The sequence below is a fragment of the Eublepharis macularius genome, chromosome 4 (genome assembly GCF_028583425.1).
Source record: "Eublepharis macularius isolate TG4126 chromosome 4, MPM_Emac_v1.0, whole genome shotgun sequence".
NCBI lineage: Eukaryota > Metazoa > Chordata > Lepidosauria > Squamata > Eublepharidae > Eublepharis > Eublepharis macularius.
This window is the reverse complement of record NC_072793.1, coordinates 166,793,956-166,815,980: the sequence shown is the minus strand read 5'-3', so window position 1 is coordinate 166,815,980 and position 22,025 is coordinate 166,793,956. Positions and strand designations below refer to the sequence as shown.

At 45.8% G+C, this 22,025-nt stretch overlaps 1 protein-coding gene across 1 annotated transcript; it reads left to right on the top strand.

Moving 5' to 3' along the window:
- The first annotated feature begins 74 nt into the window (after positions 1 to 74).
- On the top strand, positions 75 to 21,961 carry LOC129327771 (zinc finger protein 345-like). Its single transcript, XM_054976527.1, has 5 exons — positions 75 to 154; positions 1,601 to 1,730; positions 4,781 to 5,797; positions 14,459 to 15,119; positions 21,247 to 21,961. The coding sequence occupies exons 2-5, from the start codon at positions 1,697 to 1,699 to the stop codon at positions 21,959 to 21,961; spliced, it is 2,427 nt and encodes an 808-aa protein (XP_054832502.1). The 5' UTR covers positions 75 to 154; positions 1,601 to 1,696.
- The last annotated feature ends 64 nt before the right edge of the window (positions 21,962 to 22,025 follow it).

Below are 22,025 nucleotides of genomic sequence, written 5' to 3'. Positions count from 1 at the left end.
CTGCCAACTCTTGCCTATTCTAGGCTTCAAGGGGGCGTTTTTTCCGGGGAAGAGAGGCAGGGATTTGGGGAGCATGGAGCTCCAGGGGGTCTCTCCTCTCCGTGGCTTTCCCCGGCCGGAGGGAGACTTTGGCTTTTGCGCGTCCGCAGGAGAGGTGAGTTTGTGGCAGGGGAGAGAAAAGGATCGGTGGGAGCTTCTGGGCGCAGAGAGCGCGGCTCCCTTTCCGGGCTGGATTTTTGCACGGGCAGATCGCCGATGCAGATCGCTGGTCTGATCTAGCGTGGTTCATTGTCTCTTCTTCGTGGCTCCCCGAGCTCCTTGCCCTCCCTATGTGTGTCTGGGTCTGTTTTAGGGGTTTCGGGGGCTAACCCCCGAAGAGGCGCTTGGCCATTTTTGCTCCTATAACGACGTTTCCAATGCAGGTTGTTGCTTCCTCTAGAGTAAGATTCCACTGAGCATCATCCTCTTAATTTGCAAAATGTCCAAAGGCTTGTTTTGTAGAGGAAGGGATCTACTCCGCCCTCCCTTTCTGTGCTGTGTCGACTTTCCTTGCTTCTCGGGAGTACTTTCTTTTCAAAGTAGTAAGGAACGTTCTGAAGTTAATCTAGGTCAGGATCAAGATGGGTAGCTGATTGTCTGTAGCCGTAAAAATGAACAACAGTAGCACCTATAAGAAGTGAGACTCGCGAAAGCTCATACGGCCCAGCACAAATTTTGTTAGTCTTTCAAGTGCTGCGGGTCTCTGGCTCGTTTCTACAAGGTCAAGATGTTTCGATTGTCTTCAGCTTTGGCTTTGCAATTCCCACAGTCATCACAAAGCCCATTTTGAGATCCTCACTTTCATTTTATTAGTATAGATAACACCCCTCCGCCCAAAAACCTTAGTAATTTTTCTGCAGTATGTTTATTTTTCTCTTAGGTCGTTTGTTTGAAATCCAAAATCTTTTGCGATGATGCAGTAGCTTTCTCGTAGTTTCAGCTGCAGTTATTCCACAATTCAGGTATCTAGATATCGGCAGGTTTGTGCTAAGCATTCTGTGCCCAGCATCTCTCACTTGTGAAGCCCCAAAGATCATGGCCTGGGATTAATGGAGCTTGAGTTTGTTAGGAAAAAATGGAACAAAAGACATCGTGATGTTAACGAGGCCAGTTTATGTTTGTAGACCTGGATGCAAGCTTTAGAGTAACACAGAACGTCTTTGCAGACAAAATCATTTAAATCAGGAACCTTTTGTTGAAATACAATTTGTTGAAATACAATTTCCATGCATTTCTGGGGTGAGCTGTGCAAGATAGTATACCTGTACAGTTAATACCTTTACAGTTAATTCAGGTTTTTTTGCATTAAGTGGCCTAGAGTTGTAAGGGAATTTGAGGAACAGAAGGTCAGTTCTAGCAGTTCTATGAGTTTGCATTTCTCTGAGACTTTCAGTATATTATACCTTTTAGATGTTGAAAACATGTAATGCAATTTTTCTTGCTGTCAGTTAAATGTATTGCTTTCTTTTAATCAAATAACCAGCCAATGGGATTCTTCTTTTTTCTTGGATGCTCAGGGAGAGGAACAGATGACCAACTGGGCAATATGTTCCTCTTTCAGAGATCCCCGGTGTCCTTTGAGGAGGTGGCGGTTTTCTTCACACAGGAGGAATGGGCACTGCTGGATCCAGGCCAAAGAAAACTCTACTGGGAAGTCATGCAGGAAAACTACGAGTCTGTGGCCTCTCTGGGTAAGGATCTTTTCCTGCCAGCTGATCCCTGTGGCCTCTGCTTTCTTCTTTGGCCTTTCTGTTTCGACACAGAGTGAGTCTCCAACAGTCATTGATTCGGGTTAACTGAGGAGAGGCGAAACATTACTGGTGAAAGACAAGGGCAGAGGAGGGGCCCTCGCCCAGTGGCAGAGCTCCTGTTTGGCTTTTCAGAAGTCCCTGGTTCAGTCCATGGTAATCCATGGAAAGGCATTTGGAGAGGAAGCTCTTTGGTTGCAAGGTGCTCCAGAGGCACTAGCCCTTGTAGTGAAATTTTCTGGGTGGTGGAGGGGAGTTTTCTGTTATACCATAAAGCTGAGGAAGAGGGAAGCTGGGAGGTGAATGAAGAGGAGCCAGGCAACAGACTCTGCAGCAAGATTCCCGGTGATGAATGAGGATCTTTGCGGCAGAATTGCTTCCCGTTGTAATGTTCTGCTGTTCCTTGGCCAGCTCAGAGCAGGTCCCAGTGGGGACTCCAGCCAGGAATGGACAAGGCCCACATTAGCTTTAGTCTACAGCGTAAGCTATGAAGATAGGAGGAGAGCTTTGACTCCCTTCTTTTCTCTCTGTTCTGCAGTTGTGGGAATATCTTTCTGGTAGTTGGGGAGAAGGTGAGGTGACCTTTGGCCTCCTTCCCTCCACTCCACCTGCCACGGACTTACCTCCCTTCCACTGAAAAAAACAAATGGGGCTTCCCCTTATACAGCTGAAAAATTGACTGCCACCGCCTGCTGTCTCTCTCTTTTCATAAGAAGAGTCATGCTGGACCAGTTCAGGGGCCGGTCTGATCCTGCATCCTGCCTCACTCAGCAGCCAACTAGGAGCCCTGGAGAGCCAAACAAACAGGAGAGAGAGGCTGAGGCCTTCCCCTGCGGCTGCCTCCTTGCACTGGTACTCAGGGGTTTACCTTCTGGAGGTTCCCTCCAGTCAGGTCGGACCTGCTTACTCCACTTTCCAGCCCCATGTTTTGATGTTCTGATATATTTTCTGCTGAGGTATTCGTGCTGCAAACGGCAACCGTTGCTTCCCTTGCAAACAGCAGTGGGAATCACTTAATTTTACTCTACATCGTTCCCTTCGCCTCCCTTTTATGCTTATAGCAACCCTGTGAGAAAAGTTGATCTGGCTGATAGGACATGACTGGACCAAGGTCACTTGAGTCAGATGCTCTTAACTGCTACACCAGCACTGGTTCTCATGGTGCAGGGAAGTTGCTGAATCCCCTTTGTTTTGTAACCTGGTGGGCCATTTCCCAGTGCCTAGCCTTGTTTTCTCTGAGACAGACAGACACATCCACCTGCCCACTCTGCTCGCCAGTCCCGTAGCTGGCTGCTCTCGTAGTATTGTTGTTTACGTGTTCTGCCCTTGAATGCTTGCAGGCTAAATGCCACGGTGGTCTTTGGCCACATTTGCTATATATTTTCAATATGCTTCCTTTGCCTGGATCTGATTGATTGGTTGGTTTAAAAAAATGTTAGCTGCTTTCAACTATGCAGGAACAAGGCAACATACAATATAAGTAAAAACAATCACAGGATAAAAATAAAGTTAAAAACAAGACAGTTTAGGATTTCTGGTCACAGAAAATATCTACAGCTGCATCCTGGGGATGGATAGTGAAGGGACAAGGTGCACTTCCCTGGGGAGGCTGTTCCATAGTTGTGGGCCTGCCACTGGAAAGGCCTCCTGGTGCATCCACCCGGTGGGTTTCCGTAGCTGATGGGACAGTCAGGAGGGCTGTAATCTTCCTTTGCTGCTTCCTCTAGAGTATGATTCTGTGTACATTATGCTCAAGAAAACATCTTCATTGGCACGTTTATCCTGGCCCAGGTTGTTGCCAGGAACCCCCCCACACTTCCTCTTCCAGTTGTTGCATATGGGAGCCCACCCCTTCCTGTATCCTATGCCAACTTGATAGCACATTGCCATTGCTATATTATTTTACTAAAGGAGTGACTTCTGGTGATATTTATGGTAGTTTGAATGGTGAATTAGTATTTATGCCTAAGGTTGGTATCCTCCAAGTGGGGCCTAGATTTTCCCTGGAATTACAACTGATTTCCAGATGTCAGAGATCCTTTCTTCCAGAGGAATTCACTCCTATGGAGGGTGGACTCTAGGGCATTATAACCTGCTGACATCCCTCCCCTCCTCAAACTCCACCCTCCCTAGGCTCCATACCAAAATCTCCAGGAAACTTTCAACCCAGCCTTAGTCCTAACGAAACAGTTGCAGCAATACTGGATGAAGCAACAGCCTTAGAAATATATTGTCGAAGGTTTTCACGGCCGGAGAACGATGGTTGTTGTGGATTTTCCGGGCTGTATAGCTGTGGTCTTGGCATTGTAGTTCCTGACGTTTCGCCAGCAGCTGTGGCTGGCATCTTCAGAGGTGTAGCACCAAAAGACAGAGATCTCTCAGTGTCACAGTGTGGAAAAGATGTTGGCAGGTCATTTATATCTACTCAAGAGGGTTGGGGTTGGGCTGAGTCATCCTGTAAGAGTTTCCCAGGGTGTGAAATGCTAATGGAGGGAGGCTTCACTGTATCCTGAGGAGGTTCTTTTGCGTATGGATTGGTGCTTGATGTGCTAATCTTCTCTGCAGGGCTATTGTCGGGTATAGAGTGTTTTGTTAGCCTGGTGTTTTTCAGGACTGGAAACCATGCTCTATTCATTCTTAAGCACAATTTTAACAGGAAAGAAGAGACTTTAAGAATGAATAGAGCATGGTCTGTGCTGCCTGCAGGGGTCTGGAGATAATCTGAGCCAGGATGTTCAGGTTCCCTTCTTGTTTGGCATTCCAGTTCCCAGGATCATCCTCAGGTCAGTGGCCAATCCTCAGGTCAGTGGCCAATTCTCCTCCCTCCTATTCAGGTAACCTCTTTCTTCCTCTCCAAGATATTCTGGGTTGTGGTTAGATATTGCTGAAGTTTTACCATGCCCCTGCTCTTCTTGGAATAAAAACCATTCACTACTGAGTGTACCTACTAAGTACTTACTCATTCTTATTTTATTTCTGTCTTTCTTGTACAGCTGGCGATGTGTGGGAGATAGCAAGTGAGAAGGCACCAGAAAGGGTGATTGTTGAAAAAGATGAAGATCTGGAAGTGGAATTAGAATTGGAGGGTATAGAGGTTCAGAAGAAACGGTGCAGAAGGAAAAGAGAAGCAAAACAGAATCAGAGCAGGAAGAAGCTGGAGGTTCCAGCCCTAAGTGAAACACAGAGAAGAAAGAGAAAGCAGAAGGATCCTATGAATGAGAATGGGTTCTGTTGCAAATTCAGTGTTAAAATATATCAGAAAGCTACAACATGCTGGAAAACTTATAAACACTTGGATTGTGGAAAGAGCTTATCTTGGAATGGCAACCCAAGTAAACATCAAAAGATTCACAGAGGAGAGAAGCCATATAAATGCCTGGAGTGTGGGAGAAGCTTCTCTCAGAATGATACTGTAAATGCATCTTCAAAGATTCATACCAGGCAGAAGCTATATAAATGCCTGGCATGTACAAAGAGGTTCTCTCAGAATGGAACATTAATTAAGTATAAAAATGTTCACACAAAGGAGAAGACAAATAAATGCTTGGAGTGTGGGAAGAGCTTCTTTTGGAAAGGCGACCTAACTGTACATCAAAGGATTCACACAGGGGAGAAGCCATATAAATGCTTGGAGTGTGGGAAGAGCTTCTCTCGGAAAGGTGACCTAACTGTACATCAAAGGATTCACACAGGGGAGAAACCATATAAATGCTTGGAGTGTGGGATGAGCTTCTCTCAGAATAGTACCCTAAATGTGCATCAAAAGATTCATACTGGGGATAAGCCATATAAATGCTTGGAGTGTGGGAAGGAGTTCTCTCGGAAAGGAGGCCTAACTGTACATCAAAGGATTCACACAGGGGAGAAACCATATAAATGCTTGGAGTGTGGGATGAGCTTCTCTGAGAATAGCAAACTTATTATTCATCAAAGAATTCACACAGGGGAGAAGCCATATAAATGTCTTGAGTGTGGGAAGAGCTTCTCTCGGAATGACCGCCTAAGAGAACATCAAAAGATTCACACGAAGAGAAGTCATGCTTAGAATGTGGAAAGAACTTCTTTCAGAACGACAACCTAACTGAGCATCAGAAGATTCACATGGGGGAAACCATACAAAGCTTGGGTTCCGGAAACAGCATTTGTGAGAATGGCACTTTGTGGGGTGACAGGGGTCATTTTGTTCACAGGCCTATAAAATTGGACTCTAGGGTCCAGTCTTGACGAAACTTGGGTGGTCTCTAGAGGACAGTCAGGAGTAGGTTTCCTGCAAGTTTGGTGGGAAAATGCTACCTCCAGTTCCCCAGATAGCCCTCAGATAATTTTCCTCATAAGGAATAAAGGAGAATTGCTATGTGGACCTTCTTTTGGGGCCCATAGAATTGGATGCAATCTTCATGAAACTTGGGGGGGGGGGCTGGCTTTAGAGGACTGACAGAAATAAGTTCCTTGCAAATTTGGTGGAGTTTCATTGAAAAATTACCCCCCTCCAGCCCTCCGTATAGCTCCCAGAAAGTTTTCTCTGTATGGTCTAATGGCTGAATTAACCTGGATCTCTGATATGTCTGAACTGGATCAGAGAATCTTTCTCAGATTTTGGGAATCCTGGATTTTTTTTTGGGAATCCTGGATCTGGATTTCCCATTTGTTTTTGGGGGGTGCGTGCACACCCCTATTCATATATTTAGTTAATTTTGAGAAATGTTAAGAGACCCGATTTTCATTGTATGTGCACTTGTAGAATTACGTAGCATTTGTGTTTACTTAACATATTTGCCTAAAATAAGTTATGCTTTCTTGAAATAAAATCATTAGCTTAAAGATGTTCTCTGTTCTGCTGGCAGAAGATCAGCTGCCGAGACCCTAATCCTTTATTGTGCTATAAAAGATCATTCTATCTCAGAGAGTTTATTTTCCATAGATCCCACAGGGGTTTTGTAGCTGTTGAAATCTTTCACAAAACTGAGCGGTGCAGGCCCTAAATTGGATGCAAATTAAAAAATTCACCAGGACAGGGTGTGACCATTTCCCCACCTTCCCACAGAGAAGTTCTCAGTGGGTAGCCTTGACATGTCACATTCCCACAACCAAGGGCCAACCAATCTCAATCCTTTGAGCCCTACAGCAGAGGAAAAAAGCACTCCTGCCATCTGCTGTCCAGTGGCCTGCCCCCTTACCTGAGCTAATTTCATGGTGGCTCTTCGCTTTACCACATAGAGGAGATGGCAGAGATGGCATCATGTGTATCTTTTTGTTGTTGCCTGTTAGAGTGACAAAGAAAGATGGTGGGGAGCTTTTTTTGTTTCTCCCAAATTTCTCTTTCTCTCAGCCTTTCCTTTAGTGGCCCTCTGCACCACCCCCACCCCTGCTCTCCTTTCTCCTTCGTCTGTCTCTCCTTTATAAACTTGAATGCCGTCCACCGTCCAAAGGTGCAGTGTTTGGATCACAAACAAAGAGTCAAGAGGTTCTCTTGGGTGTGGGATGGGGACCCTCAGAGGGGGGCGCAGTAGAAAATGGGGGAGGGTGCTTTCATTCTCCCCCCTCTGCTTTTACACTTGCTTTGCAGCTCCCCCTATCTCCTCCTCCTCTTCTTCAAAAGCCCTGTTGAGCTCCCCATGCCAGCAATTCAAGCATTGGGGGGGGGGGGCAGGAAACACAGGTAACTCTAGCAAGGGGGAAGGAGAATGCAACCAGGAAATTTCTTCCCTGGGTCTCTTCTTTCCTTAGCCATGTGCCTGCCTTGGGTTGTGAAGTCTCTCACTTTAAACTTTAGAGAGCCAGGTTCAAGTTCAGTAGCACCTTTACAATCAACAAATTGTTTTCAGGGTATATGCTTTTCAGATATTAGTAGGAATGGAGATTTGAGGGGGTTTTTTTCTCCATCTGAAGATGGGAGGGGTGTTGCAAAAAAGTAAGGCAGGATGTGGAGAGACAATGTGAAATGTACTTAGCTTGATTAGAGCAGGGGAGGGAATGCAGAAAATTCACATTTGGAGAGAGGACAATCCCATGTCCCTATTTCGCACTGGGGCAGGGAGTGTGTTTTTTTCTCAATTTGCAATGGAATGGGCTGGAAGATTAAAATGTTCTCCCACTGGTTTTTGAGTGTTGTGATTTTTAATGTCAGATTTATATCCATTTCTTCTTTTGCATACGGAGTGACTTGTTTGTCCGATACAGAGAACAGAAGGGCAGTATTGGCAGTTCGGCATAACGTTGTAAGATGAACAAGTGAATGAACCTAAGTTGGTATGGCTGGTGTTGTTAGGCCCATTGATTGAGCTGTTAGTGTGTATGTGGGAACAAAGTTGGCCTCTTGGTTTGTTGCAGGCCCTTGTCTAAGAGTCTGTGTCCATGTTAGGAAGTGCATTATTGTGAGTGAGAAGTTGTTTAAGAGAAGGGGTTTCTTTGAGGGCAAGAAAAGGTTTTCCTCCCAGTGCTTGTGAGAGAGGGATACCGTTGTCCAGCACGGGTCGCAAGTCACTAATGATGAAATTGGTTTGAGCTGAGACCTGTATGTGATCCCCAGTGGTTTCCTGTTATTTCAGCCTATTTTGTAGCAGTTTGTCATAATCCTTAGAGGTTATCTCTCCAGTTAAATAACCTGGGAGACAGGAAGAGAGAGACTCAACAAGAAAAAACATTCTAACCCGTTTGCTTTGATGCCAGCTTTTTCCACTCCCCAGGGATTAATATCTCCCCCCCCCCCCCCGCCGCATGGTACTTTATTAATTGGAAATCAGCGTATATTTTATGGGGTGAAACAGTTCCCCACACACTGGGCATTTATTTGGGCTATCCTGTGTGTTAACTCCTTACTGTGAAGGAAGCTGATTCTTTTCCATGAAGCTTTTCCCAAGCTGCAGGCCTGAGCTGGTTCCTCACATTGCTTCTGCTCTTCCCCACCCGAGTTCCTTGCCTCTCAGGACAGCTTGTGTCAGCAGGATCCTCACAGTCTCTCATTGCCTTTTTCATCCTCAACAACCCTGTTGAATCTGGGAGTTTTCATGTACCTATTCAATAAGAATGTTTGTAAAGGGCTCCTTCCTTCCTCCTCCTCCACCCCTGCTTCCAATTATGGGCAGTTCTATGGTTTGTTTATGATGTTCCTGGGTTCATTTATGATTTCCGTTCTCCCTGACATCTGTGGCCTCCTCTGTCCCAGATCCTTATTGCTGTAGCAAAGTGGTTAAGTGGTTGGGTGCAAATCAGCACTTTGCTGGTTCAAATCCCACTACTGCCATGAGCTTGGCATGGCCTTGGGTAAGTCGCTTCTCTCAGGCCAGCTTCCCAATGTTATTGAGGGGATAATAATAACATTGACTTTGTTCACCACTCTGAGTGGGGCACTAATCTGTCTAGAAGAGTAGTATATAAGCAGAGTTATGATTATTATATAAGCGCAATTGTTACTATTTCCCCCCCCCCATCATCAGCAATGGGACATAACATCACAAAGTGACATCACATCCTAGATAAGCACGACCCCCAAAAGATCCACAGATTTCCTGAGCTGCACCTGGCAATATGACTTTTGTTCTATTTTTTCCTAACAAACCTAAGGCCTGCTCAGATTAGACCTTAATCCTTTGGTGTGGGGTGAGAGGGATTGAAGTAGAGGGATGCTGTGATATTATTATTAATAATAATAACATTCGATTTGCATACCGCCCTTCAAGACAACTTAATGCCCACTCAGAGCAGTTTACAAAGTATGTTATTATTATCCCCACAACAAAACACCCTGTGAGGTGGGTGGGGCTGAGAGAGCTCTGGAAGAGCTGTGACTGACTTCAAGCGGAGGAGCGGGGAATCAAACCCGGTTCTCCAGGTTAGAGTCCCGCTGCCCTTAACCATTACACCAAACTACAGTGTTGGCACAAGGTTTCTGCCAGCTGAGGACACTTTCTACACACACAACAGTAGTAAATAATAGCACTGTATGGAACTCATTCAGACTTATTTGAAGAGCAAGCAACCTGGAAATAGATCCAGAGGCGTTAGCTGTGGTAGTCTGTAGTAGCAAAATCAAAAAGAGTCCAGCTGTGATTCTCGAAAGCTTATGCTACAGACTACAGTAAAGTTGGTTAGTCTTAAAGGTGCTACTGGACTCTTCGATTTTGCAACCTGGAAATGCCTTCCTCTCTGCAGCCACCCTCTTCCTCCTCTTTCAAATTCATTTCCTTATTTCAAGCCTATTTTCTCTCCTCTCTCCGACCTTTCTTGCCCAAGAGCTGTTTATGAAACCATAGACGCCCCTTCCCCGCAGCCACGCAAAATCCAAATTTCCCCCCCAACCCGTGGTGAGGGGAGCCCCAGTCCTGTCCTCTTACGTCAGCTATGAAGGGTGTTCCTGCCCTCCCTCCAGCGGGCCCTCATGGGAGGCTGCCCCGCACAGCGACCGGAGAGCCAGGAAACCTTCCCTTCCCAAACGCTTCGGCTCTGCAGCTCGATTAGGCTCTCGTTGTCGCGGGGAACTGCAATTCCCAGCGGGCCCTACGAGCACCGCGGACGCTGCTCTAGGAAGGGGGTTTGGGGCCCATGGAGTGCCGGGCGGGCTCGCTTCTCCTTCCCTTTCCCCGAGCGGAGACAGACTTTGGCTTCTGCGCGCCTGCAGGAAAGGTGAGTTTGTGGTTTCCTAAACGAAGCGGGGAGAGACAGTACGTGTGAACGGGATGGAAGAAGGAGGCGAAGAGGCGGAAGGGCTGGCTGGAGGGAGCTGCTGCCTTCCGGCTGGATCTCTGCACGGACGGGCACGTGCGCTTTCATGCCCTTGAATGTGCTCGGTGCAAGCTGCCTGGCTTGATTTTCTTCTTCACGGTTACTAGGGTTGCCAGCTCCAAGTTGGGAAATTCCTGGAGATCTGGGGGCTGAAACCTGGAGAAAATGGGGTTTGGGGAGGGAAAGGACCTTGGCATGGCATAATTCCATAGAGTTCAACCCCCAAAGTAGCCATTTTCTCTATGTGAACTGATCTCTGTGGCCTGGAGACCAGTTGTAATTCCAGGAGATCTCCAGCCACTACCTGGAGGCTGGCAACCCTAACGGTTACACAGACATCTGGTCACACGCAGCGGGGTTCATTGGCTGTTCTTAGAGGCTGTTGTAGCTCCCTGCACTCACAATAGATGCTCTCTGCCCCTGCACACCTCACAGGCTAAGCCCCGAAGAGGCGTCGAGCCATATTTTGCCCCCACAACAGTGACTGATTTCCATGCATGTTGTTACTTCCTCTAGATTAAGATTCCAGTGAGCATCATCCATCCTTAATAGGATCTTTTAATTTGGAAATCTTTCAATTTGTCTGCAGTTTTGTAGAGGAAGGAATATACTCCGTCCTCACTGTTTATGCCGCCTCCATCTTCTTGAATATTCTGGAGTAAACCCATCCCTTCCATTACAAAGTAACAAAGGAATGCTCTGGAGTTAATCAGGAAGGTGATGTTTTGGGTTCGTTCATTTTTGCAACTCCCACAATCATGTCCTGAAGCTCATTTTGAGCCTCCTAGCTTTTATCTTACTACTATTATTACATAACACAATCATTTAAAAATTAGGTATTTTTCTGCAATATGTTTATCTTTTCCTTAGACTGCTTATGTTTGAAATCCAAAATCTGCTGAGATGTAGCAGTAGCTTTCTTATAGTCCCAGCTGCAGTCATTCCACAATATACAAATATGTGGAAAGGTCCCCCCCCCCGCCCCACTGTGGCACAGACTAGTAAACTGCAGTACTGCAGCCAAGCTCTGCTCATGACCTGAGTTCGATCCTGTTGGAAGCCGGGTTTAAATAGCTGGCTCAACGTTGACTCAGCCTTCCATCCTTCCAAGGTGGGTAAAATGAGTACCCAGGTTCCTGGGGGTAAAGTGCAGATGACTGGGGAAGGCAATGGCAAACCACCCCGTAAAAAGTCTGCCGAGAAAACATTGTGATGGGACGTCCCACATGAGTCAGGAATGACTCGGTGCTTGCACACCTTTACTTTTTACTGGAGCGTGGGCGGCAGGTTTGCTCTGGGCATTCTGTGCTGTGCATTTCTCACCCACCAAGACTCACACCCTGGGGTGAATACGCCTTGAGTTAGTTAAAAAATGAACCAAAAGACATCAGCTAGGTTATTTAATGTTTATAGATCTAGATGCAAGCTTTAGAGTAACACAGAACACCTCTGCAGAAACAGTCAATTAAAACAGACATTCTGTTGAAATAAAATTTCCATGCGTTTCTGGGATGAACTGTGTAAGATAGCATAGTAGACACCCGTACAATTAGAGTATTTTTCCATCGTGGGCTTGAGGTTCAAGAGAATTTGAGCAACAGAAGCCCAGTTCTATTCAATTTTCTGAGTCTGTATTTCTTGAGCCTTTCAATACATTATACCTCTCAGGCTCAAAAAACGTAATGCAATTTTGTTACAATTGGTGAGATGTATTGCATTCTTTTAATCAAATGACTGGCCAATGGAATTCTTCCTTTCTGGAAGGCTCAGGGACAGGAATAGATGCTCAACTGGGCAACATGTTCCTCTTTCAGAGATCTCCAGTGTCCTTTGAGGAGGTAGCCGTGTTCTTCACACAGGAGGAATGGGATCTTCTGGATCCAGGCCAGAGAAAACTCTACCGGGAAGTCATGCAGGAAAACTACGAGACTGTGGCCTCTCTGGGTAAGGATCTTTTCCTGCTAGCAAATCCCTGTGGCCCCTGTTTTCTTCTTTGGCTTTTCTATTTTGACGCAAAGTAGCTGTCCCCCTGTGTGTGACTGATGATGATGGGAGTTCATTGGTGATTAGACAAGGGCAGAGGAGGGGCCGTTGCTCAGTGGCAGAGCTCCTGTTTGTAGGTTCCCTCCAGTCGCCATGGCGAATAGCCATTTATTCATTTACTTCAGGCCTGACCTGCTTACTCCACTTTCCAGCCCTAAGTTTTAATGCGCTGATATATTTTCTGCTGAGTTATGTTTGCCTCGACAGCAACTGTCGCTTCCTTTGCAAATAGCAGAGGGAATCACTTCATTTATACTCTGTGTTCCCCCCAAATGGGGACCCAAAGGAGCTTGCATCATCTTCTCCTTCGTCTCCTGCTTCTAATAGCCCTATGAGACTAGTAGATCTGGCGGACGCGAAATTCCTGGTCAGATACTCTAACCACTATACCACAGTGAATAGGATAGCTCATTAAAGTTGCTGAACCCCCTTTGATTTGGAAAGGAGGGGATAGTTTCTACCCTCTCTGTTTGTTCCATCTTCTGGCTTCTTGCACGTCAGCCTTTGCTTCAGTTGCAACCAGCACAGGGGTGTTGCTGAGACAATCTGAGCCAGGATGTAGTGATTCCCAAAAGGCAGTGCTAATCCCACAGTCATCCAGAACCTGGTGGCCAGCTTTCCAGTGCCCTGCCTTGTTTCCTGATAGACAGACACATCCTTTAATCATAGAGACTAGACCCCATCTACCCATTCCATTCACCAGGCCTGTAGCTCACTGCTCTCACAGTATTGTTGTTTAATTTCATGTCTTTCTCTCCTTCATTTTATTCTCACAACAACCCTGTGAGGTGGGTAAGGTTGAGAATGTGTGTCTGGTCTAAGCTCAGGCAGCAATTTTCAATGGCAAAGTGGGGATTTGAGCCTAGACCTCTTAGATCCTAGGGAGACGCTCTACCCACTAAACCCCAGAGGCTCCAATAGATGAGGGACCTTGTTAAACCCCTTTGTTTTTTAAAGGAGGGGATGTTCTCACCCCCACCCTCTCTGTGCTGACTTCCTCCCCAATGAGTAAAGAAATCAGCTTACATTGTTCTCCTCCCCTCTGCTGAAGGGACATCGGAGCCTGCAGGTGGCTCCTTCCAGAGTGACCTTCTCATCCAGGCTGGCTGCCAGGTACACTTCAGAAATGGGGAGGAGGCGGGTTTACCGCACGTTTGCATCCTCTCTCCCTCTGAGTAGCCTGCTGCCCAGGAGGTTACCTTGCTCTTCTTCCCCGGGGACCCTGGACGCCCCGCCTTTTATAAGGCCATCCTGGGGGGATTCTGCTACTCCCCCAGGCTCCATCCTACCCAGGGCTTGGCCCGTCCTCCCTGGGGCAAACTGACAGGGCCGAAGGGCCATTCCAGGGCTTCCAGGGATCCTTCACACCCCTGCTCCTTCCTGACCCTCTAGCTCTCAGGGCTCATCCATCATGGGGTGGCTGCTGATCAAGAGTAGCAAGTGGCTCTCCTTGCACAAAATACCATTCACTACTGAGTGTACCTGCTAAGTGGATTTTGTACCTTTTCATCCTTATTTTATTTGTCTTTCTTTTCCAGCTACAGACATGGGGGAGCTGGCAAGTGAGAAGGCACCAGAAAGGGTGATTGTAGAAAAAGATGAAGATCCAGAGGTTGATTTGGAATCGAGGGATCAAGTGGTAGAGAAGAGATGGTACAGAAGGAAAAGAGGGGCAAAACAAAACCAGAAGAAGGAATTGGCTGCCTGTCAGAGCAGGAATAAGCCTGAGGTTCTAGCCCACAATGAAAAATGGAAGAGAAAGAGAAGGCAGAAGGGTCATGTGAATGAGAATGGGTTCCATTGCAAATTCAGTGTTAAAAACTACCAGAATATTACAACAGTCAAGAAACCATATGAATGCTTGGTGTGTGGAAAGCTCTTCTCTCAGAATGACCATCTAACTGTACATCAAAGGGTTCACACAGGAGAGAAGCCATATAAATGCCTAGAGTGTGGGAAGCTCTTCTCTCGGAGTGACCATCTAACTTTACATCAAAAGGTTCACACAGGGGAGAAGCCATACAAGTGCTTGGAGTGTGGGAAAAGCTTCTCACGGAATGGTAGCCTAATTGCACATCAAAGAGTTCACACAGGAGAGAAACCATACAAATGCTTGGAGTGTGGGAAAAGCTTTTCTTGGAATAATGTCCTAACCATACATCAAAGGATTCATACAGGGGAGAAGCCATATAAATGCTTGGAGTGTGGTAAAAGCTTCTCGCGGAATGGCAACCTAATTACACTTCAAAAGGTTCACAGAGGGGAGAAGCCATACAAATGCTTAGAGTGTGGGAAAAGCTTCTCGCAGAATCGCAGCCTAATTGCACATCAAAAGGTTCACACAGGGGAGAAGCCATACAAATGCTTGGAGTGTGGGAAAAGGTTCTCGCAGAACGGCAACCTAATTACCCATCAAAAGGTTCACAGTGGGGAGAAGCCATATAAATGCTTGGAGTGTGGGAAGAGCTTCTCTTGGAAAGGTGTCCTAACTGTACATCAAAGGATTCATACAGGGGAGAAGCCATATAAATGCTTGGAGTGTGGAAAGAGTTTCAGTCAAAGCCAAAGGCTTACTGTACACCACAAGATTCACACAGTGGAATAGCCATCCAATCACAGTTAACCTGCGTGAAACCAATTAAGGTGGCTGACCTTTCTGGTTTTTGCCATGAAGTGTTGTATGACAGCTGCCATTGATGAGATTCATCTCTTTGCCCAGTTCTCTCCTGTCTGTTTCTCTCTCTGACTGTCACCCATATCCTCAGACAGAGTCCTGGCCTCCACTCCGTATTCTGGGCTCCTGGGGGATTGTCCTCTGCGTCACCATGCTCCCTTTGTGCCCACCTGCACCTTCCTGGGGTGCCCCTGTACGTTCTTTGTGATGCCACGTATAAGAGGTTGCCATCCCACTTTGTGATGCCACGTATAGGGGGTTGCCATCCCACTCTAGAGGAATGAGGACAGGAGTCTGGGGGAGAAAGCAACTGCTTCTAGGTTTCCCGCCAGCATTTCTTCCTTTTGGTGCCAGGTGCCATCCTTCTCCTCTGGGACTAATGTCTCTGGCTGGATGCCTTGTTTGCTAGGTGCTCCCTGCTCCGCTCCTGAGCAATGTGTGGCATGCTGATCTGCTTCCGTGGCTGATCCTCAGCATGGGCAGCTGCAGGGGGACACTTCTCCATTTTCTGCCCGGGTGTTTGGGCTCTCCCCACCCCTCTCCTTCAGCTGTTGCTGTGCTGGGGGCTGCTGCTGGTGAACAAGTCTCTGATCTCCCACCCAGTGTCCACATTCTTGCTTCTCCATCCTGGCATTTGCCATCTCAGACTTCTTCCAGCTTTCTTTCACATCCATTGCATGTGTTTTTTTCTGTATTTGTAGGTTTCATTAGCATCTGTTTACTTATCAAGTTCTTGCCTAATAAAAAGAGGCATGCTTTAGTTTAAATAAAATCATTAACTTAAAGAAGTTCTCTGTTTTGCTGGCAAGACCCTAATCTTCATTTTGGTATAAAAATTCATTTATTTGGGTTTGTGGGTTCTACTTATTGAAGGTTCTTAATTATGCTGCTTCGTTTCAGCAACCTTCTGTAGACACTGAAGACCTCTATTTCCTTGATATATTGGAATTTGAAGAGTGTATTTGGGTATTTCTCAATGCCATATAAATTGATCTTAAAGAGTTTGCCAGTTTGCTAGTTTTTGGGGGGAAGAGTGTATATAGGTGTTGGAAGCATCTGAAATAGAAAAAGAAGGGCAAGGAAAAATTCTCTATAGTTATGCTGATTTGATAGATTTAATGCAACAATCACTACAATATTTGGCTGATTTGTAAACCGTTGTTAACCTTGATAAAATGATCAAGACTATCCAGTTTAAAGGTAATGTATACTCTTAGATGTCTCCAAGATCCAGAAATTGCATCAAGTCCCCAGATGGGGTGGGGGGAGCAAGGTATAAAAGTCTTAAATAAGTAAATATAAATGAGGTTTTGATTGTGTGTGACTTCTTTTACTCTCAGTGATATTTATAAGAATTAATTTAAAGTAATTGCCTTGAAAACCAGATGTGGCATTATATGCTCCAGTCTTTGGTTTACAGCAGCCATGTCATTACCTTCAAACTGGACAACTGTAATACAAAATACATGGGGTTGCCATTGAAGATGACTCAGAAGCCACAGTTAGTACTAAATGCGGTGGCAAGACTCTGGAACCCAGGGGTTGCCCACCCATTACGTAGCCCTAGGCAACTGCCTAGGGAAACAGTGTATGTACGTGTGTGGGGGTGTATGTGTGCCGGGGACACTAAAAATGGCAGCCACGTGACTAGTGTTGCCAATACCATGGGAGCAGTGGGGGATCTCTTACCTCCTGTTTCTATCTATCACTGAGTGGTGGTAGGAGAAAAGTAAAAAATGGCTGATGGGCTAATACTGTGATATCACTTCCTTGGAAAACCTGGAAGGTGATGCCAGTTCTCTCTAGAAATTGCCAAAATCTCTATTGTTTTACCATAGAATTTCCAGCGATTCCTAAAGGACTGACATTACTTCCAGGTTTTCCCTGGATATGAGGTCCCACTGATGCCAATTGCTTTCCCCTTGTCCATTCCCCCAGTCTCCCACTAGTTGCAATTCCAGGCTATACAACCCTGCCTATGACACCCATCCCCTCAGTTCTGCCATCCAGGTTGCTGGGTTGGGCTGGCCAGCATGCTGTAGCTCCAAATCATGGCTCCTCCCCATCACTGTCCTTTTTGCATGGAACATGAAACTCTGTGATATCATAGTCTAAAATCCATAGGACAGCTCTGGTTTATATCACTGGTCTATCATGGGGTATAATACTGTGTGGCAGGCATAGGCACCGGCTTACGAACATCAGGAACTTCTGCTGCTGCTTCTGCGTGTTCTTCCACCTCAGGCTCTTCACACGTGTCCTCATTGGCACCTTCCTTTGCATGGCTAGTTGGCTGCAGGCCTGATGCAGGATTAGAATGCTATCACAATCACACAAACTCACAAACACATTTAAAGAAGTGCATGTGAGGAAATAACATTGCTCTCGTTCTTGACAAAGAGTAAAAACTCAGTCAATCAATATACCTGTTTAATATATTTTATTTACACCCCACTTTTCTCTCCAATGGAGACCTCAACATTGCCAACAGCATTCCCCCCACTCCCTCTCCAGTTTTTCCCAACAGCAAACCTGTGAGTTAGGTTAGGGGAGGTGAAATTGACAGACCCTTCAAGGAGACTAGGAGCGGAACTACAAGTGACAAAAGGCACAGGTTGGACACTTGTCAGCTTCCCTCAAGTTTTGATGGGAAATGTTGGCATCCTGGTCTTGCAGCTTGGCTCTCTGTCTGCTGTCCAATGGACTTTTCAGCTGTCACTTGTCCAACATTCCGCCAAGCTGCCTACATTTCCCATCAAAACTTGAGGGAAGCTGACAACTGTCCAACCTGTGTCATTCGTCACTTGTAGTTCCGCTCTAAGATGAAATTTAAAAACCCTTTGAGGAGCCATATCCACAGGCTGTTTTTTAAAACTACCCTGGTGTAGAGAGGTGAAATTGACAGAGCTTTTGGCTCTGTCTTTTAAAACTACACTTCCCAGACATCATTGCTTCTCCCTACACTTGAGTGTGCCTGTGTAGCATGTATTATGTAGAGAAACTCACAGACTCTCTCAGGTTCCACACATTTTCCCCTGCCTTAACTCGAGTGAACTGCAGTTTTTAGTCACAGTGCTGAGAGAGTGTTCACTCTGTCCCCTGCGGTACTGTTACTGGCCAATCAGTGCAGACTCCATTCACCCATCCAGTACCCTTCCTTCTTTCCTCAGAGGCAGGCATTTAAACTCATACGACTCATAGCAACACTTTAAAAAAAGACATTAGCAAGGAATAAAATCCAGATACATAACACTGCAGGTGGGAACAGGCAAGAGAAGAGATTCCTAAATGTTCCTAATCCGTGGAGAAAATTGGGGGGTAATAAGGAGACCCATGGTTGGGAAGGAGGGACAGAGTCATAAAGAGAAAGTGCTAGTTCTGTTCTAATAATTTTCCCCAAAGATGTTTTCCTTTCCAGCTGTTCAGTATTGATCAAGAGCAGGGCATGGAAACACTAAACAAAAACTAGCTTGGAAGGAGTCCCTCCTTAATCAGAAGGAGGTTCTATCCATTCAAACATTCTGTTTCTAAAAGTGGCTGGCCAGAACCTTTCCATGAATGTAAGAATCCACTCCTGTTGCTAGCCTTGGTTCGTGAGTGGTGTGCTTCCTCTGTATATGGAGGTTTCACTCTTTCTTGGTTAATTGCTACTGAACGGGCAGTCGTTGCATGACTTTATGTTATTGCTTATAAGACCTGCCTTGCTGGATCATAATGGGAGAGTCCACCTAGTCTCTGGGCACGTGCAAGACCTCCACTCCCTGTGGAATCCTCAGTCTCCAAGATACATATGGGGGCGGGGGGGGGGCTCAGTTAAGCTGTGCTGCTAGAGGCCTTCAGCCCAGTCTGATGCCCGCCTGGCCAATCTCTGTGCTTTGCATCATGGCAGGTGGAAATTTACCCATAGAAATGCAGCGAATGAAAAGGCTGCATGTGCTGAACTCCTGCCTGTCATCTGCAAGGTAGGTGGGGGGGGGGGTCATGGCAGGAACCCAACTCTCCTGCTCAGAGGTGCTCCTCCTCCTCCTCCTTCCCTTTTTCTGGGTCAGGCTGGAAAGGGTTAAACGCACTGAGCCTGAGGTTCCAGCAGCCCATTAAAGGGAGTGGCCTTCTCAGTCCACCTGTTTTTTTCTTCTCTGGGAGATGATGGTTGTTGCCTTATTTTGCAGGCCTGGGCTGGTTTTCAGGAACAGGTGAGTGCCTCAGGGGTGGGGATTCCTGTAGAGAAAGGAGGGGGCAGGTATGGGGGTTCATAAGGAGATCTGTGCATGGGAGGAACTATGAAAGATGCAAAGGGAAATCCTAAAAGCACAAGTTTGTCTCTCTTCGTTTCCACTGTGGTTGGATCCTTCCGGTTACATGTTCTAATAGATGGACCAATCTGAGCACATGGAAATTCTTCTGTGTAATCTGCCTGTGTATCTTCCTGGCTGGTTTACCACGAATACTGTCCTGGCAATGAGCCCCAGTATACCTGAGTAAGATTCTGAACTGAATAGAGTTGCACTCACAGGGTCCAGTTGTCTCCAGCAATCCCCCATGACTACAATTGGCCCTTCCATGTTGTTTTACTCCAACATCCGGCATGCAGAGGTACATTGCCCCTGAAAACGGAAGTACTAGGACATTACTCAGATTATTAACAGTGCTAAGAATAAATGTATAAACGTAATTTCAGGTGGGTAGCCATGTTGGTCTGCCGTAGAAGAGCAAGATTCGAATCCAGTAGCACCTTAAAAACTAACGAGATTTCCGTGGCATAAGCTTTAGAGAGTCAAAGTAATATTTTTATCTGGGCTTTCTAAAGCTGTTGGTTGCACGTTTGGACTGGAGAAATATTTGAAATTATGCTCTCATTTAGGCCAATGTCAGAATCCAAGTTGTCAATGGAGAGTTTGAATTTTCCTTGGAAAAAGATGCTTAATAGGAAATGTGTGCTTAGGTGATATTATTTCAGGGTGGGGAGATGAGCTTGGAAAAGGTGATTCTGTTACCTGGGAGATTCGTACCTGCTGGCGAGCAGACGGGTAGATCCTCATGGCCATGCATGTGATTCCTGGAGAAAAACTCATTGTGAGGCAAATTCATGTGATCTTGAAGGGATAGTTCCTCTTGTGCAGCAAACACCCTGAATATGGAAGACAAGCAAGAAAGCAATGGAGAAACCAGGCGGCTGGGTAAAGATTCATGCACATCAGAGACCCCAAGTGTGGATATGAAGCAAGAGACCAACAGAGAAACTAGCTGGCTGGACAAAGACTCTTGTGCAGAAGACACCCCAAATGTGGAAGTCAAGCAAGAAACCGATGAAGGAACGGGCTGGTTGAGTAAGTATCCATGTGTTTTAGCTGATGTACAGTGAATGGGGAAGAAAGGAAAGATAATGCAGAATCATTAGAGAGGGGATTGACAATATCAGAAAGACACTATTGTAATATTATTACGCCAAGGCTACATATTCATTCATTCATTCATTCATTCATTCATTCATTCATTCATTCATTACATTTGTATCCTGCCTTCCCATCATGGAGGCTCAGGGCGGCTGATTAACCACCTGCCAAGATGTATGAAGTCCTAAGAAATTCAGATTGCAAATTGACAAGACTGAGGAATACTCCATGGGGGTGTCTGGTTCCCTCCATACGAAACACAGATGATTCAAATTGTTATTCTTTTTTCTCCCCAAGGAGATGTTGGACAAGCAAGTGAGGGTGAGAAGGAGATTGTTCTATGGGGTCAATCTGAGCAAAGTGATCTCACTGGACCATCCGTCAGTCGAAAATGGATTAATTTCCTGGAAGCTGAGACACAAAAAGCAAGTCAGCAGGGACTCGAAAGTCGTGCACAACTCAGAAGAGAAGTTGACCGAAGTTTAAATGATGTAGCCTCCTCTTTGGGAGAAATACAGGACAGAGAATATGATGAAAACTTGAGGCAGAGTTCTGACTTTCTCAAGAACATGCCAATCCAGAAAAAGAAGAAAATTTACACATGCTCAGACTGTGGGAGAAATGTTAGTTATCCCCTTTCAATTCATAAACGATTGCACACAGGAGAGAGGCCATATAAATGCTCCCAATGTGGGAAATGTTTTGTTACTAGTTCCAAGCTTTTAACACATTTGCAATCCCACACAGGAGAGAAGCCATATCAATGCTCAGATTGTGGGAAATGTTTTGGTACCAGTTCCAGCCTTTCAATGCATAAGCGATCCCACACAGGAGAGAAAACATATAAATGCTCAGATTGTGGGAAATGTTTTGGTACCAGTTCCAGCCTTTCAATGCATAAGCGATCCCACACAAGAGAGAAGCCATATACATGTTCAGATTGCGGGACATGTTTTAGTACCAGTTCCAGCCTTCTAAAACATGAACTAATTCACACAGGAGAGAAGCTGTATAAATGCTCAGATTGTGGGAAATGTTTTAGTACCAGTTACAATCTTTCAGTGCATAAGCGATCCCACACAGGAGAGAAGCCATATATATGCTCAAATTGTGGGAAATGTTTTAGTACCAGTTCCAACCTTCTAAAACATGAACAAATTCACACAGGAGAGAAGCCATATATATGCTCAGATTGTGGGAAACGTTTTAGTACCAGTTCCAGCCTTTCAAAACATCAACTAATCCACACAGGAGAGAAGCCATATCAATGCTCAGAGTGCAGGAGAAGCTTTAGACAGAGTTCACATCTTAAGTATCATATGAATATCCATTCCAAAGAGTAAATATAAGAGAACTTCTTTATGGGAATTTGCCATATGTATGCTATTTGGGTAGATTGCTTGGATC

What these genes read in the sequence shown, in the direction of transcription:
- LOC129327771 (XM_054976527.1), top strand. Translation starts at nt 1,697, where the DNA reads ATGCAGGAAAACTACGAGTCTGTGGCCTCTCTGG. An exon ending in CGAGTCTGTGGCCTCTCTGG is followed by an intron (nt 1,731 to 4,780) that starts GTAAGGATCTTT and finishes TTTCTTGTACAG; the next exon opens with CTGGCGATGTGTGGGAGATA. An exon ending in GAATGACCGCCTAAGAGAAC is followed by an intron (nt 5,798 to 14,458) that starts ATCAAAAGATTC and finishes ATCTAACTGTAC; the next exon opens with ATCAAAGGGTTCACACAGGA.